The sequence below is a fragment of the Nannospalax galili genome, unplaced genomic scaffold (assembly GCF_000622305.1).
Source record: "Nannospalax galili isolate Female #2095 unplaced genomic scaffold, S.galili_v1.0 scaffold126, whole genome shotgun sequence".
Classification (NCBI taxonomy): Eukaryota; Metazoa; Chordata; class Mammalia; order Rodentia; family Spalacidae; genus Nannospalax; species Nannospalax galili.
The window spans coordinates 2735129-2754234 of NW_008355275.1; the positions used below are offsets into that span (position 1 = coordinate 2735129).

The 19106-nt window shown below is 37.5% G+C and overlaps 1 protein-coding gene across 1 annotated transcript in view; it reads left to right on the top strand.

Moving 5' to 3' along the window:
* CUNH11orf74 (chromosome unknown C11orf74 homolog) overlaps positions 1 to 19106 on the top strand; it is a 63140-nt gene that overhangs the window by 37725 nt on the left and 6309 nt on the right. Inside the window, exons 3-6 of the mRNA XM_008852389.3 lie at positions 616 to 773; positions 2345 to 2416; positions 5466 to 5532; positions 15663 to 15802. Coding sequence (XP_008850611.1) covers positions 616 to 773; positions 2345 to 2416; positions 5466 to 5532; positions 15663 to 15802 — 437 coding nt within the window. The remainder of the gene's footprint in view (positions 1 to 615; positions 774 to 2344; positions 2417 to 5465; positions 5533 to 15662; positions 15803 to 19106) is intronic.

A 19106-nucleotide genomic window follows, 5' to 3' on the forward strand; every position in this document is an offset into this window, starting at 1 on the left:
TAACTGCTGAGCCATCTCTCCAGCCCCTAATTAAGTTCTTTATAATTTAAAATTATGTAGACTATTCAATGCTAGAAAAGAAAAAATGTTGGCCAATTGAATGATAATATTTTAAAGTATGATTCTGTTTTGAGATTTAGAAGTACATGGGTATGTAAAAAAAGAAAGCACCAAAAATATTTTATTGTGTTTATCCTGGTGTTTAGGTTTAAGGGTGATTTTCATATTTTACCTTTTCTCATAAATTTTCTAAAAGTTGCAATATTGCTTCCATATGAGGAAAAACATCTCTCAAACTTAGGGAGAAATAATAGTAATAATGTGCAAAATTCTTGAAATTACTCTACCCTCATGATGTTTTAACAGTGGTGCAGAATATGTCAGGTATGTAGTAGACAGTGTGCACTGAATGTTGAATGAACAGCATTATCTTTCTGTGCATGCTTAGAAATAACTTTTTCTCTTTAAGAGTACTTAAGGCCTCAAGAAATTTCTACTTATAGAGTTTTTTGAAAGGTATTCTCTTTTTTTTTGAAGAAAATTTTCAGCAAACACAAAAGAAGCCGACCTGACTGTGGTGTATGTTTTCTAATAATACATAACTTACCATTTCAGAGATCGCTGTAACCAAAGGGGGAAGACATGGAACTAGTTCATCAGAAAACACATTTACCTCTGTAAAAGTTTCTCCTAAGAATGAATCAAATGGTGACCATCACAGAAACACAACCATCTCTGTTTGTACTGCATCACAATCATCAGAAGAGGATCAGGTAATACTGCCTTACATATATAGAAATGGTTTGAAGAAGAAAGCATTCTTCCTAGAAAAAGAGCCCCCCCATAATTGAATAATATTCTACAAAGAGTACTTTGTTGAAAATTAAGTCATTCTGTATCAGTATTTTAACAACCATGATTTGTGAAAATAATGTGACTATCTTCAATTTTTGGCAAAACCTTAGGGCTGTGCTATGTATAAATGCTTCTTAAAATTATATCTCGTTTATAACAAGAGTTCCTCTTTCTACTTCTGTGTATGAAAGAGGACTTTCTTTGACCTGTCTTAAATTTCTTTTTCAGTACTAATGTAGAAACCAATATCTTATTTTTCTAAGATTTAGTCAATGGATGCTGGATGCTGTCCTCCTAAACTCTAAGACTTTATGGACTTTATTTATCCATTATCTGGCTATAGTTTTTAATTATCAAGGAATACTACCACATAGTATTCTACTTTTAACTATCTGAGTTTTTCTTTTTTTAAAATGTCATTTTGGGTTTCTATTTCTGTGCTGTAATGTTTTCCACACCATATTGTGGACAGAATTGTATATGCTTGTGACTTTATAAGAGGTTAGAAATCTCTATGATAGAAATGTGTTTCTATGTGTTTCAATACTAAAATTTGAGAATCCATTACTTCATAGCATCCTTTTTCTTAGTGATATATGCTAAGGGGGATCAAAATTCCATCAAAATACCCTTTTGATTTGTTAAGCTTTAAGGAAAAAAGATACAGAACCCAGTCAATTACAGACAATTTAAGGCATTCAAACACCACTTTACAAAAAGAAGGAGTGTGGGGAGAGATAAGTAACACTAAAGGCCTTTAGAAAAAGCCATATGGAAATCTACCAATATAGAAGCTTCTTCAGCCAGGCATGGTGGTGCACACCTTTAATCCTGGCACCCACTTGGGAGGCAGAGGTGGGTGGATCTTGGTAAGTTCAAGGCCAGCCAAGTCTACATAGTGAGTTCCAGGCCATCAGGGGACTGGGGTTACAGGGATACCCTGTCTCAAAAAAAATAAATAATAAAAAAAAGAGAAGAAAGAAAGAAAGAAAGAAAGAAAGAAAGAAAGAAAGAAAAAGAAAAAGAACTTGCTTCCAGTGATGATTATGAGATCCAGCTGTTTCCCCTAGAGGACTCTTCCTTTACTGGCAATGACTGGGATTATATTAATATTCACACCACTATTGTACCACTAGGCATATCTTGCCAGGCCAACAAAGAATTATTGTGTTGCATTGTTTTCTAATATCTTGCAAATACTGTAGCAGCATTCTCAGATTTGTGCATCAGAGGTCCATAAGGATGGGATAGGAAGTGGAGTGATTTCTTTTATGCATGAGAATGCTGGGGTTAAGCAATCTATGTGCTGCCCAGTGGATGATCTAGAGTACCTAACTCACAGTTAGGCTTGCTGGAACTGCAGTTTGCCATGGCTTAGAAACTCCAGTCTTTCATACCTGGCTAATTAACAAAGCCAGAGCTCCAAGACCAGCTCCTTTATTTCCGATTGTTTCCTTTTCCCATCAGCATGTCCTCACTGTGTTTTCAGATAGCGATCCATGCAGGACAAGAAGTCAGCAGTTCCGTTCAAGGTGGTCGGCGCCCGGCAGGAAAGGTGAAGGTAAGGCATGATTCAGTTTTCTTCCATGACAAGAACATACGACAGATAGACAAATAATCACAGGACTCTTTTGCCTTAAAGTTGGAGAATTCATCAGTTTATTCTTGGAAGTTTTTCTTTTTTTAAAAGAAATTTTAATTAAATTTTTGTGATTTACATGCAATATAATTTGATGGCATTTAGAACCCCTCCTCTATTCATACTTCCCCTTACTGTACCCCTATATAATATACTCTATTATATATATATATATAACCTGTAGAGTCTAATTTGGATCCCTTCCTCTATCCACATCTCCCCTTACTGCCCCCCATATAATGTATTCTATAGGTATATATATGTCGCACACACATATAATTAGACGCTATACACATACACACACACACACGCACACACACACACATATGTGGCTGTCTCTCCCACTCCCAGTAGCCATCAGTTGTCTAAAGTTCCTTAGGTTAGGTTGGGGTTTCTTACCCATTTCTCTACATCTGTGCTGGGATTTTGTCTGGTCTAAGCTTGCATGGTACTTGTGCATGCTGTCACCATTGCTGTGAGTTCACATGAGTAACTGACCAGCGGTCTGGAAAACTCTATTTTTCCTTGTGGTCATTCACCACCTCTGGATTTTACAGTCTTTCTGCCCCCTCTTTCATAATGATCCCTGAGCCTTGGGAAGCAGAAGTTTTTTTTTTTTTTTTTCAGTCTTTTTGAGACAGGGTCTCCCTGTAGCACCAGCTGTCCTGGAACTTACTATGTAGACCAGGCTGGCCTTGAACTCACAGAGATCCGTCTGCCTCTGCCTTCCGAGTGCTAGGATTAAAGGCGTGTGCCACCACGCCCGGTGGAAGCAGAAGTTTTATACAGATGTTCTATTCAGGGATAAGCACTCTCCAGCTTTTTGTTCTCCACACATTGTTTGTTTCTGTGTTAATCACCATTTTCTGTATAAGAAAATTTCTATGATAAGATTTGAGAGATGCATTAATCTATGGGTATAACATTGTCATTATGAGTCAGTTCAATACTATATATAGCAGAAAGTTAGTATTAGGTACTCCCCTGTGGCCTGTGACCTGTCTACCCTCAGGATCCTAAGCCTGATATCAATGTGAGGTACGGGCTCCAGTCAATGAAGTGGACCTTAAATCCAATTAGTGAGTGGTTGGTTACTCCAGTAATATTCATGCCACTATTGCACCACTAGGCATATCTTGCCAGGCCAGTTGTTTCTGTAGCTCACAGGATTCACAGCTGGAAAGGTTGATAATTATTTTTTTAATTCCCATAGCATGCATAGCACCTTCTAGCACTGTGAACGCTACCAAGTAGAGATGAGACTCTGAAGTCAGCACCAGCTTGATATCTCTTTCTTTGTTCAACAGTTCATATATGTAGTATTGTCAACAGTAGGGTCTTAACCATCAAGCTCTGGTGAGTACTCAAGAGCAGGGGTAATGGCTAGTAGTGTTTAAGGGTCTGTGGGATCCCTGGTCAAGAGTTTCAAGAGACAGAGTCCATTTCTGGCTGTGGGGTTTTGTTTTGTTAGCCTATGCTATCTAGTAGGGGCATTGTCCCTCTGTTATGAGATAACTCCTTTTTCATCTCTTTTTATAATGTATATGTATGTATATACTTTATGAAGCTTCTTATTTTCTTTTTTTCCTTTTTTTGTCTTTTTGAGACAGGGTCTCCCTGTAGTCCCAGCTGACCTGGAATGATGGCCTCGAACTCACAGAGATCCTCTTGCCTCTGCCTCCTGAGTGCGGAGATTAAAAGTGTGAACCACTTTTGTAGTGACAGGTTTCCATATGGTTTTTTTCTAAAGGCCTTTAGTGTTATTTATCTCTCCCACACTCCTTCTTTTTATAAATTGGTATATGAATGCCTTAAATTGCCTGTGCTTGACTGAGCTCTGGATCTTTTTTCTTTAAAGCGTTACAAATCAAAAGGGTGTTTTAATGGAATTTTAACCCCCCTTAGCATATATCATTAAGAAAAAAAGATGCTATCAAGTAACCAATTCTCAAATTTTAGTACTGAAACCATACAGAAGGTAAATTTGCTGTCATTCACATGCCAAGTAATAAGTGCAGTTTTGTGCTTATAAGGAATGCATGGTCTAGCTATTACACTCTGAGCTAGGGAAAAGACAGTCATTCTGTCTTTTGAATTACAATTAAATTTCCATTTATAATTTTAAGGTGTTTTGTTATGTATCTGTTTAGGTCATGAGTATAAAAAGCATGGTGACCTCGTGCCTTTGCTACATGCTATTTGTCCCAGTGGTGAAATTATTTTCTTATTTGCACTCTTTGGTAGTCCCTTGAGATGAATTATTTTATGTCTGAAGTGTTACCATTTTGTTCATCTGAAATGCCTCATTGTCAGCTTGCAGTAGCAAGCAGTATTCCATGTGGAAGAGTTTTTCATTGAGATGCTGCTCTTGGGTCTGGAAAGGTCATTTGCTCTGTGTTTTATCTTTGAAGTAATTTTCAGTTTTATTTGTCTGAAAGAGAGAACACTTGATGTTTTGCCCTGCTCACCTCTCTTGTGATTTACCTGGGGCAGGATGATTTTGTTTTGAATGTACCTTTCTTTCCTTCTTTCTTTAGTTTCCTCTCTCTGACTCTTCAGAATGCTATAAGAAAGCCAGGTATTATGATACTAACCCACCACCATCACCAGTTGCTTGAGAAACAATAAAATAAAAACAAAAAACCAGAAACCTGTTTTTTTATTCCAGTGGTGGTGGTATATATTCTAGGAGGGAATTTAGAGCAAAGAACTTTAGAAGAAACTCCCAGATTGTTTTTTCCTTTCAGTATAGAGAGTGGAATATAGTGCTTTTAAAATCTAGGCCAACTTGCAAATATCCTGCTTCTTTCTGTCGGGAAAGCACAGCACGCATGGGCTTTGAGCTTGGCCTTGAGAATTCATGAGAAAGATTCTGCTCTCCGTTGAGTGTTGTGCAAGTGGATTCATGGACTCTGCACTGTGTTTTTTCTTTAAGTGAAATATGCATAAAATGATGTTTATCCTTTTTTAGGTAAACAGTTTTCTAGACTTAGAAGATTTGGACATGGATGAAGAGAGGAAGCCTCAAATGAGCATGGGTATGCTTTCTCTTTCCTTCCTCTACTGTTTGACCTCTTTCTAGAAACTAAAAAGATTAAGACATCTGTGTTGTTTTTCCCAGTCCTGACTTCTGCCTTTCTTGATGTATGAAAAACAGAGATTATGAAATTTCTTTTTGAAAAACAAAACTTTTACTGGATCTGTCAAAGCCTTTTGAAAATTATAAAACCTTTGGTCTTGATTAAATAAAGCTGCTTCTTTCCCACGCCCCAAAGTGTAGCATAAGTTGAACTATCAAATAATTGTGTCATATAGAGCGCTTATAAAGTCAGTGCCTTATTTCTAAGAAGTACAGTGTTGTAAATTGAGATTAAGGGACATGTAAAATACCAGTTGACAATAAAAATCATAAAAATTGATCACAAAATAATCAATAAACAATATCCAAATTTTTGCCTTTAAAATATGTATGAAATATATAAATGAACACTTAAAACTAAAGACGTTGTAAATGTTTTTTTCTGAGTCTTTTCTAAATGTATATATTTAAATTGAATTATTGTGTGCTTTATACAAAACATCCCAGTTATATTCAGGCCTCCTCCCCCATCCACACCCCCATATCCCCCACCCCCCCACTGGATTACATGCATTCTGTCATAAATGTTAAGGCTTATTGAGTTAAGTTAGTGTACCCAGACATCCTTTAGTGCAGATTCATCCACTGGAGTGTAGTCAGCCTTTCTAGAGTCCCCCTTAAAGAAGATCAACTCCCTCTCACCCAGCAGTAATCAGCTACCAATAGTTCTTCAGCTAAGATTGGGGCCTGCTGCCCATTTCCCCATTTCTATGCTGGATTTTTGTCTGATTGAATTTGAGTGAGTTTTGTGCATGCTGACACCATTGTTGTAAGTTCATATGATCAAGTTTCCAGGAGCCTGTGAGACTGTTTCCTTATGGTCATGTGCCTCCTCCCTTGGCTCTTATAATCTTTCTGCCCCCCTTTCTGCAGTGGTTTCGGAGTCCATACTTTGCAGACTCTTATTTTCTACACTTTGGTCATTTATGGCTTTTTGTGTTCATTACCCTCTGTTGCACGAGGGAGCTTTGGGGTCATTTTTTCACAAGAGCTTGAATGGAAGAGGCTTTGTGGTTATCCATTGATGTTTATATAGAGGATGCTTTTTTTCCCTTTCCTGGTTAACATTTTTACGTAAGCACAGGTGGTATACTTTATTGTTTAAAGGACCTTAAGGGCTGGAGAAATGGCTTAGTGGTTAAGAGCACTGACCGCTCTTGCCAAGGACCTGGGTTTGGTTTCCAGCCCCACATGATGACTAGTGACCATCCAAAATTCCAGTTCTGGGGAATCCAGCATCCTTTTTTGGCCTTCATGGACATTGCATGCACATAGTGCATTTATATACATGCAGTAAAAGCACTCATCAAAATAAAAACAAATTCAAGAGACCTTTGAAATATGTACTGAAGTTACAGTTCAGTTGATAGAGTATTTGCTTAGCTTGCATTAAAGCCCTGGGTTTGAGCCCCAGCACAATATTAAAACCAGGTATGGTGACCCATGGGGGTAATCTCAGCACTTAGGAGGTAGAGCCAGGAGGACCAGAAATTCAAGGTCATTCTTGACTATATAGCAAGTTGGGGGGCCAGCCTGGGCTACTTGAGACCCTGTCTCAAAAAGTAGCAAACAAACAAGAACAAGGACAACAAAAATCTTTGGTCTTGATGAATGTACAAGAGTATCTTAAAGTCAGTGCTAAATTTTAGCAAGGGAAGGTTCCTATATGGGTTTGCTTGTTGACCTTTAACTGCTGTTTACAGTGTTCAGGTTCATAAACATGAACTGATGCTATTGTTGGGGGAAGAGGTTGACTGAAAATCAAACAGGAGTTACAGTGGCTGAGTAAAGCTGGTCTGAGGCTGGCAACTCTCTGTAACATAAGTGTGATCTGGCTGGCTATTTGACTAAAAGTTCTTTGGTTCAAGGCAGCCAGTATAACATGGGTGAGTTCAGTAGCTAATTAGGGTGTCGCATTGTCCTATCCCTCATCCTCTTTGCTTATATATATGGACATTTCAGGATTTCTTGCAATAAGAACTAAAATAAGTTATCATTAACTAATGAAGAAGTTATCATTAACTATGCTAATGCAGACTTACCAGATTTTAGCACTGCTTAACAGTGCTGAACACCAGCAGAGTACATCAGGGAGAAGTGGGTCCTATCTGTCTCATACTGACATAAACCAGTGTAGTCAACAAATACAATTTTTGTTATATTGATATTTTAAGTTAACCTTTTCTACTTTTTTACATTGCTTTCTTTAAACATTTTTCAAGTTATGGTTTTCAGTTACCAGGTTTATTCCTTTCTTTTAAAAAGTTGAACAGATTTAGTATAGTTTTTCAGAAACCACATAACAGGAGGCCTTACATTTGTATATAAATAGTTACCGAGGCTGAACTAAGTCTCTGTGGACTTGAATGAACTAGTCAAGTCCTCCCCAAGTGTGAAAAGAAGTGCAAATCTCTGGTCGACAGTAAATCCAGGCCTCGGTGATCTCATCTAATTACCCAAAAGACCACCAGGGCTTCCCAATTTTCAGAATGCTCAATCTGGGTCACTTGAAAGGAAGAAAGAAATTAAATAGTTTGTGCCAAGGTGAATTTTAGCATAGGCCTAATTCGTATTGCATCCAGGAATGTGAGCAGACGGCAAATATTTATATCAGATGGGAAATGGGACATTTTAAACAGGCAAGTTGCTTGTATAATTTTGGCAGCCGGGAAGTTTACTGACTAGATCCTGTTGTTATTGTTTAAGCAACAGATTTGCCTGAGGCAACAAGGAAGGGGATGCATATTGTTTTTCTACTATTGATTTTATTTGTTCACCTTATTCATGCTCATAAATATTCTCTAAGATTCAAGAGCATGATTCTTTCCCAATGTATGGCTTATCATTTTGCCAGCTCAGGTATAGAGAATAGAGTCAGGTTTTCAGTGGGGTAACACAATACAGTGACATCGTGAGGCCTGAGAGTAACATTTGCCACTGTGTTTGGTGCCCTGAACTCATTTGACATCAAGTTTGCACCTTTCCTCTTTTGAATTTGAGATAAGGTACTTAACCTGGTGACTGTCATATTTTAGACAAGATGGCTTGAAATGTTATGCAACAAAATTGCTGTTTGAAATAGTTATTACATCGAGGTCATCAGAGTGGAAAGGATCCTCTGCTTATTATTGTTTTGCACTTTTCAAGTTGAGTACAATTGGCTGAAGGGACTGTTTTTGGGGGGTCTACTTCTCAGAATCACACTCCCTTGGGTCTCTTGCCAGTGGCTGTATTTACGCTGTGGTTAATTGTGTTGAACGAGAATGGGACTGGTTCCTCAACAGTTGGTAGCTCTATTTGATTTTTATTTTCAAATTCTCTAGGTCTTGTAATCATTTTTAGTTAGTATTGGGTCAGTGCATACAAATGAGGGCATCAGTCACTTTAAAAAATATTCTTTGTTTATCTACAACTTTAAGCATGTTTAGGTAGCCTATAAATGACCAGAGATTCTTATTCACAAATATTTAACAATTGTGGCTTGCACCTGGAGCATATTTGAAGAATAAAACATCAGATTTTTGTTCTCATATGACATTAATGATTTATTGAAAGAATTAAGTGTTAACCATATAGTTACAAATATTTCATTATAAATTGTCCTAGGACTCATGAGAACATAGGGCAGGAGAACTAAAATTTGTCTGTGGAATCAGAGAAAGCTCCCTAAGAGCATGTGACTTGAAGGATGAAGAAACCATTAAGTAAATGAGGAGCTTGGAGTGAAGGAGAGGGGAGACAGAACAGTTCTGTAACAGCATTAGGCAGGGCTTTGTTTTTGGTCTTTTTGAGACAGGGCCTTCCTGTAGCCCCAACTGGCCTGGAATTCGTTATGTAGACCAGGCTGGCCTTGAACTCACAGTTTTTAAAACCCTTTCCACTCCCGACTTCTTTTCACACTAGAAATTTTTATGCAGCCCTGGGTTTATATGTATATAAAATAAGTATACCAATCAAGCATTTACTACTAATAATTTATAACCTTTATTTTATTTATAAAGCTCTTTGGTATACATGTAATTTTACCATTTATTAAAGATGACAATTTTGCGTGGTAATGAGATGGATATACTTGTTTATTTTTAGATAAAAAATTAAGTCTTGGGTGAATATTTGATACTGTAGCACATAAAATATCTTCAGAATTTTACAGAGTTGGTCGATACTTTGATTTTATAATTGTTAGTGCTGAGAATCCCTCTTCACATCAATCTGTAGTATAACGTGAAAGAATTGTATTTAGGGCCACTTCAGAAGTTGTTGGAAATTCTGTCGTAATCCCACGTCAGAATTTATTTGATTAAAAAGATGAAAGTCAAGTCAGCAACTCAAATAACAGTTTTAGAAATTAGCATAATACAATCAACCCAATGATGCACTAATTTCATACTTACATGCTGAGGAATGATTAGTAGGAAAATACTAAGTCTTTGGTTTTTTTTTTTTTTTTAATAATTAAATCATTATGCTTCGGTAGGAGTTGAGAACTTTGTATAGGAAAAACACTACAGTTCACAAGGTCCAATAGTGTCCGGGACTGAGGTATTTGGGAAGTGTTCCTTGGCTTATATGGCCTGATAATACATGTAGTATGTTCACAACTAAGACTGTGGTGAAGTCATGTGATGCGAACAGGCTGGTGCTGCTAGAAATACCTTGGATTTTGAATTAATTTCTGATTATCGTGTCTTAAGAAACCTTTTTCTGTTGCCAAATTTTTCACACCCCCCCCCTTCAGTTCCATGACCCCATATAGGGTTACAGCCCACAGTTTAAGAAGCTGTGGCATAAGGGACAGCAGGCATAGCAGGCCCAGGCTAGGAGAAAATGGCACATTTCAACCAATTTAAAATATGGATATGCTTATTTTACTTAGAATTGTCATTCTTCCATGGCTTCAGTGATTACTAAAAGCATCAAGAGGGAAAGTATGTCCTTGTTTTACCGCGGTCCTCCATTCCCAGTACTACAGATTTTATTTTTGCTGACTTATACATCTGTGATGTTTAGTTGGAAAGCCATGTTAACCACAGGGAAAAACTATTGCCCAGTCATTAGTACTGCATGAAGTAAATTACATCCTAGTTCTGAGAGGAGACTAGAATTGGATAATTCTAATTCTGTCTCATTCTATTCTTAATCCCTCCATGGAAAGGAAGTCTTCATCTAATCAGAGGCTGGAGAGAGAAGCTAAGTATGTGATCAGCCCTTTCCTTCAGCTTTGGGGTTCATGCTGTTGCAAACTGCATGTATTCATGTATTGTCTTCTGTGTTTGCACAAACTTTTTTTTTTTTTTTAGGGGAGGCAAGGGCTTTATTGCATCTTATGCATGGCAATCCTTCACTCCCTCACCTGAAAAGAGTCTCAACTGAGTGATTTCCCAGGTCAGATTGGCCTGTGGACACATCTGTGGGGTTTGCCTTCATATATATGTGTGTGTGTGTGTGTGTGTGTGTGTGTGTGTCTGTGTGTGTGTGTCTGTGTGTCTGTGTGTATTTCCTGTTCTTAAATTTGACAAACCCTATGCAGGGGAAGCTAGGGCGTCAGATACAGTGTGTCTAGCTTCCTTTGCATAGGGTTTGTCAAATTTAAGAACACACTGGAATCACCGAGGACCCTTATTAAATTCTTATTTCACAGCACTGTTGAAACCCTGCTGTTTTAAAGTTCCTTACCTCCTTTCTTTTTAACTTCTCAGTTTCATAGATTCTGCTTGCAAATCAGTAAATACCTTGAGCTGAAAAGCCACTAGACACTTAGGCTTATTTATCAGCACTTTCCTTCCTTTTGGGATCTTGGCTCCTTACCATCTAGGCTGTCCTAGTAGCTCTCCAGTGCCTTCAAATAGTTGATCTTTGTGATATATCTGACCTTCCTCATTTTTCTGGTGGAGGGTTGGACTGATACCCTCTAGAACAGTGGATCTTTGAGGGTGTAGAATGAGAATCTGTGGGAAACTCTGAGACTCCACATCAGATTTGTTCATCTTATCACTGAAGTTGCAAAAGCAATGATGGAAAAATGCTGGAGTCTTAGTGTAATCCAAGGTGCGATATCTACAGCCATGATCTTCACTTTCGTAAATTTAGAGTCAAAACAAATTCCAGTTTTCATTGAAAAAAATGCCCTTGATATAGCATTGAAAACCCTTAGTTTTACTTGATCTTGATACTTGAACATAGTTCTTTTTAAAGTGATCTGTGTGCTTTAATAGCAATCACCCACAAAGTATTTCTTCTGTATGTGGAACTACAGGGTATTCTTGTGGATAGACACCTAGGTGAGTGGTGTGATGAAAGGGGGTCTCACTGTCACGAACCACCATGTTGGAAGAATAACGGACAAACTCAAGTATCAGAAATGAAAGAAGGGAGCCTGTCTCTTCAGGGCAAACAGCTTCTAGTACCCACGGCCAGTGACAAAACAGGCAATAGATCAAGTGAAAATTAGATTTTTAGAAAATTCATATCCAGTACTGTGAACCTAATGGTTCCTGAATATTTGAAGGCTTTCTTGGTAAAATTGGTGATATTAACTGATGTGATTTTCTGTTCTGCATAATGAAATATGCCAACATTTAGAAGATCCTGATAACACTGTGAATAAATATTTCCCAAATAAACTATTTATAATGTTATAAAATTATGCATAGAGGAAATATCCACTCAACTTCCAAGATAGGCCAGTGGATTTTAATACAACCCTATGAAAAATACAATGATTCATTTTAGATTACTATTTGAAAGTATCATTTAAAAATTATCACTTGTCAGGGTCTGGTTTAATATCTAAGAAGAATAATCACAGTAATAAAAAGTCTTAAAATATTTCTCCTCTTCCCAGATATTTATTTTGTATGACTAGATTTTCTTCATTTACTTCGATGAAGCAGTATATTTCAAAAATTGAATGCAGAAGCAAGGAATCCAACTTTTTCCTAAAAATATTTAATATGTGATGGGGTTATTTTTTAATGAATCAAGAAGTAATATTGGAATATTTTTTATTTTATTGTCTATTTGGTAAATGTTACTATGTAACCCAAATAGACAAAAGCTCTTTGGAGTCTTCATTAATTTTCGGGAATAAGAACCATTGAGCTTGACTGTGATCCTGGGCAGCTGTGTTTGGAAGGGCTTGGATGGCTAAAGGATCTCTCATTCATATCATTTTAAATGTAGATGCCTGGATGTTCAGAACATTTTGTATATGTTATGTGGTAGTAAATGAATCAATTGGTTAATTTTATAATTGTTCCAGCCAGAGTAGATATTATTATAGTCTGAATTATCAAATATCAGACAGATTGCTCAATTTTAAATGTACTAGCTTGCATGGTTATAGCCTTTGAGTTGCTGGCCAGTGACTAAATACTGAGAGACAAATGGCATGTGTGGTTTATAAATATCAGAAATCATTAGTAGGTAGTGAGAAAGAAGTTTTAAAAAGTTTCAACCAGCCTTGCCAACTAACCTCAAGATTTGCCTTTGGAAGTTGTCCCAACCCTATAGCGTATACCAGCCACCAGAGGCATTTAAAATGGAAACAAGACCTTTGGTTGTTTTAGAGGTAGTAAGATCAGATTATTCTCTTAAAGCTTTTAGTTTTAGAAAGTTTTATAGGGTACTTCAGATAATTCATTCCTCCTCATCAGTAAATATTATGACACCCCACTCCCTGAGCAAACAGGAGTATACACATAAATGACTGAAAGGCAGCAGTAGGATTTTTTTGTCCCCCTAGCATGTGCCGTAGTCTTTCTGTCACTATTGTTTTAGCCTTTTATAGCTCTGCCATAGTTAGAACAATTCAGTTTTGTTTCTGATTATTCTTACTCTGAATTTTATGTGAAAAGGGTATCCCACAAAACCTTCAGTTTTTGAGGGTCAGGGCTATGCTTGCTTTACATCACCTCATTGGCAGATAGACTCTTGAGACTTGCTGCTGGGTTTAAAGTTGTGATACGGGAAATTCATTTCCTGTTTCTAAGAACTGGTTGGGAATTCACCATGCCTAATGTTGTGTTAGCCTCCAATAATATGCATTCCTGCATTTTATCTTTACCTTGGAGAGTTAGACGACCGAAACTGAAGATGGAGAGGATATGGGGTCTTCTTGCTTTGAAATACTTGTCCCATGGCAGTAGAACTGTTATGAAAGATATCTTTTTAAAAAATCTTGCCTTCTATGCAAACAGATTAGGGAAGAAAGGAGTTTCAGTAGGAACTGGTCTTCCTTGCTACAGTTTGTCAGCTGGAACAGTGATCTTAAACATAAGCCTGGAGAACAGAATTGATTCTGATTGCACATTCAAACTGGTATTTGCACTGGTAACTAACTGGTCTGGTAGATACTGGTTCTCATATTAAAGGGCTTAAACCTTTTTTTTTAAATTATTGTTTGTTGTGGGAAAACCTTAGCCAGCATAGGACTAGTCTTAGGCTCTTACACAAGGGAGTTTGGCTTTGTGTAAATAGGCACACAGGTTCATTGGGAGGTCAAACTCTCTACCAGTTTTAATGAGTTTATGTTTCTTTTCTGTGTATAAAATGCCTGGAAATTAATACTGCCCACAATGCTAATGAGCTATAGAGACACGTGTTGGCCCTGAGCTTGGATGTTCAATATAATAAAGCTAAACTAAACATGTAATAAAAATGCTTGTTCTTAAAAAGTGCATAATGTGACACTGTGGGCTAAGATACAGGTTCTGGGGACAGACTGCTTAGTTCTGCCTTTCCAGCTGTGGGATCCTGAGTGAGTTTTCTCTGCCCTTAGAGCTCACTGCCTGCAACACAGGAGGTAAGCGCTATTGGGAAGATTAGCTGTGCTGATACTTGTAATAGTGGATGCGTACGTGTTGTCTGTCATTGCCGTTCTTATGTATGCCAGTTAATGAGATAATCTTCCAAGATTTTGATGACTGATCTCAGTAGAACTACCTTCTTTACCATCTCCCTATCACAATTCTCAGTTACCAGACGATATGACTCTATTTTCTGTTTTTGGAGTCTTAACAGTTTCAAAAAACACTGTTTTCTGAGAGAGTAATGTCTGTAGGGGTGAAAGATGCATTTCAAAACAGTCTCAGGTTTGGAATATCAGTCTCTATGCAGTTACCTCCTTATATGTGCTACCACTGGCAATATCCCAGATATGCCTGTTGCCAATTAATCACTTCCACTGAGAACTTAATTAGAGGCTTAATTAGGATCATCCTTGAGTAGCAGGCAGCATCATCCAGAGCCAGGTCCAAGTTATTGGCTAGCTCTCACCAGCTCTTCTGATCTTATGGAAGTTTAGAATGAGGAGGAAACCTCTTGTGTTTCTGTTTGTTTGCTTTCCTTAAGGGTGCAGAAGTTCAGTGATTATGATGTATTCATGAAGTGTGAGGCATGTGAAAATAAAGCGACATAACCACTTACAGTAATCTATGAGAAAACTAAGATTGCTTATTGAATTCTTGTGATTGTGTTAAACAAGCAGGAAACACATTGTTTGCAAGTGTTGAAAATGGGACTGTACATTCTGAATATGACAGAGTATTTCATTTTTCTGCTGAAAGTTAAAGCACTTCCCTTCTGGCATCCTCATTCTACAATATGTATGTTTTTGAAATATTGCTACACTGTTACAGAATGAAATCAGCACTCCATTCCCTTCACCCCCTCAGGAAAATATGGGAAAATGAGGCAAAAGTAGCATCTTTCTACCTTATTTTCTTAGAGTAGTAAAAATTGAGTTATGTGTGTGAGGCACAGTCAAGTTACTCCCCAAATAATATTTCCCCCAGATCTTTCAGATGAACTGTAACTTTGTAACAAGATGAAAAAATAAAAGCATGGGTGGCTTCTATTTTACAGAAAGGGAGAATCCTTTGAGTCAGGGTCATAGACAAGGACCCGCATTGTGCAAGTCAATTCATATGAGCATTATTTTTGCCTGTTTTGACTGTCACAGACTTTCAGATGATTTACATAAATGACAAACTTGACAAGAAGATCAGTGGAAGTATTTTGTATCCACAGATGCGCTGCTACTTCCTGGACAAGTGGAACAGGATGTAAGCACCGGTGTTCCTGCCCATGTTCCTTGTGTGGACCAGCCTCTCACCTCTGAGGTGAAGCCCAAGCCCACAGTAGAAAGAAAACAGAAGCACACTGAAGAGGTACCCACAGTGAATTCCATCTTTACAGTTCCTGGGTTTTGTCCTTTCGGAGAAATGCCACTATACCTGTGTGCTTTTGTATTTTTCCTCAGATTTGGGAAAATTTAGAATTCAAGTTGTTTAATTGGTTTCATTTACTTTCCTGTATCTCTAATGTATGTGTGTGTGTGTGTGTGTGTGTGTGTGTGTGTGTATGTGTGTGTGTGTGTGTGTGTGTGTGTGTGTGTGCGTTTGTGCGTGTGTGCCTCATACGCATGCTGTAGAACAGTTCTACTTAGGGACCACTCAGTGGAAAGAACACATAGTTTCCTTACCTCTTCTAGTCTGACTTGGTCATGATTCCTCTTACCATCACTAGTGAAGGTAAGGCCAGTATGTGTAACAGAAAATCCCAATCTCAATATCATGGCTGAAAGGAGGTAGAAGTTATTTCTTATATTTATAAAATTGTAGCACGTTCTTACAGTGAGCAGGTTGGTTCCCAAGAGTCATCAGAGACCAAGGGCTTTGTCCCTCTGAATGTTTCCTCCTAGGAACATTGTTCTCATGTGCATGTTCCCAGTCAGATCACCATGGTATCTGGAGGGCAAGGAATGGGAGCATGGGGGCAATGTGTCATAACAAGGCTTAGGACTCAGGGTCCTTCATTGCATCTCAAATCCGTTGACAACTACTTAATAATATGTCCATATGCTATGTTCCTAGCACATGGAAGGCTGAGAAATGTCACCTAACCATATTCTGCAAGTCAGGGCAGAATGGAATCTCTGCTATAGCTTACTCTCCCTAATGTATTACTTAAAGGTCATTTTGCACTTATTTTTCAACTCTTCTACATATACTTAGCAAATATGCTGCTGATGATTCTGTTTACTTTACTATTAAAGGGGTGTCAAGCACAGGAGGTCCTAAAGGCTTCTTTGGTGTTGCTTTCTCAAAAAAAGTCCTTAGTTAGGGTCTCTCTTTGATTTTAAAAAATCATTCAGGTGCTGTTGTTATGGGAAGATAGTCTGTTACAGAATCAGCCATTCAATCAGAGATAATGTACACATTTCAATTTCAAGTGGTCCTTCACCTTCTTGTACTTTTGTTCACTATACTGAAAAGTATTCCAAGGTGCTTGTAGGTTTACTTTAAACGCCCAAATTGGTTACCAGACAAATCAGTCAGGACAACCATTTTCCAATAGTGTTTTGAATTATAGATTATTTCATTCTCTGAGTTGTAAGAAGGTAAAATTACAGGGCTTCTCCTAACAGGAATGTTTCTTTTTAAGTCTTGTTTATATTCTTGACTTCAGTTGTGACCATGGAGGTTACTGGGTCAGCCATTGGACATGGCACCAAGTCCTTTATAGAAATGCAATTACATTAATGTCAGATGTAGAATATACAAAGTCTAGGACAGTAATAGAAAGTATTGTAAAGTAATTTCAGTTGGTGGATTAAAAAAGCTTATTTCTGGGATATATCTAATAGCCAGGGAAACTCAAAACCATGAGTATGACCCCCTTTTTTTTAAATGCTAAGAATTAAACCCAGGGCCTTGCACATGTTAGGCAAGCAATCTTTCACTGAATTACACCCCTACTATGTAGCTTGGACTGGTCTTGACTTTGCTGTATATATAGCTCAGGCTGGCCTTGAACTTGCAATTCTCTTGCCTCAGCTTCCTGAGTACTAGGATTATAGGTGGATACTACTGTGGCTGACTTAAAACTGCATTTTAAAACGATTTTTATTTTATTTTAGGTGTATAAGTGTATACATACTTGCATGTATGTAAGTGTACCCATGTTGTACAATGCCCATAGTGGTCAGAAGAGGGCATCAGATCCCCTGGAATTGGAGTTACAGGTTGCTGGGTGGTCGTTAGCCACCATGTGGGTGCTGGGAACTGAACTTGGGTCCCTTGGAAGAGCAGCCAATGCTCTTAGCCGCTGAGCCATTTCTCCAGCCCCATGAACATTTTTTAGTGTTAGAACCAAAATAATGTAAACAGCTTTTATGTTATGAAGCTCATAGGCTATCTGTAATTAATTTTTGCTTTATTTTGTACTACCAAGGCTAATATTTTGGATGGAAGTTTCATTTCTTTTTTAATCTTGTTTTGCTTGAGAGGAGTCTTACTATGTAGACCAGGTTAGCCTTGAACTTGTATATCCACATGCCTCAGCCCTGTGAGTGCTAATATTACAGGTGTGTGCTACCACACTCAGCTGGGATGTTTATTTCTAATAATTATGTGTTGAATAAACTTTCCAGAACTGTCTGAAATCACAACACTGAACAACTCTGTCTTGGTTTATTATTTATTTATTTATTTATTTATTTATTTATTTATTTATTTATTTATTATTTTCTGTCTTGGTTTAATAGCATTGATCTTATTTTAAAGTATCTAATGTCATGTAAAAGAATGTAATAATCAGTTTCTAGCAAATATTCTGCAAGGATCCATCAATGAACATTTGGGGCCAGAAATGGTGGCTGTTTTCAGTGACTTTAGTCTGAAAATATGAGAATGTGTTCTGAGTGTCCTGCTTCCTCTCAATTGCCCATTAAGAACCCATCAACTGTCTAATATGGATTGGGCCTATTTGTTTTTTTTCCCCTAATTTTATTACTATTTTATGCATGGATTTTACCCTTAGAGAGGAACATTTTCCAAGAACTTTCAACTGCTTATTTGCCAATAAATTTTTCCTTTGGTTATTCTATTTTGGTGAATTTTGCAAGTTTTAAGCTGCTTTATAGAGCAAAGCAAGTTCAAAATAAGAAGATGAAAACTTGTGCTTCCCTGAAGACAATACCATCGAAGAGGTCAATAGAAGAGACTTGAGACATCTCTTTCCAGTTCATAAGAAGGTTCTAAAATTTCCCCCACTAAGCCAGTTTATTTACCTTATTACTTTGTATTTTAGCCTGTAGCTAAGTGCTACCATTATTGATTTGAGCATTAGTTTTGTGTTCTTTAATTTGCCTGTGTGGTATTATGAGTGAAAACAACTCTTCCTTTAGCAGTGTCTCTGTTAGGACCAGTCACATGAGCAATTTTAAGGAAACTCAAAGTTTTCTAGTAGTACACAAATTCTATTCCCTAAGAGGCTGCAAAAAAATTTCAATTAGGTTTGAAATTAGACACCTGAAATCCACACATTTCTCTAAGCTCCTTAGGCAAAAATAACAAGTTAATAACTTAATTCACACTTGTTTTTTGTGTAGCAGCAAGGGACTTGGTGTTGTATTGCACAAATTCTTCTCTGAAATAAACTGGAATTTTAGTGTGTAGTCAGAAACCTTGG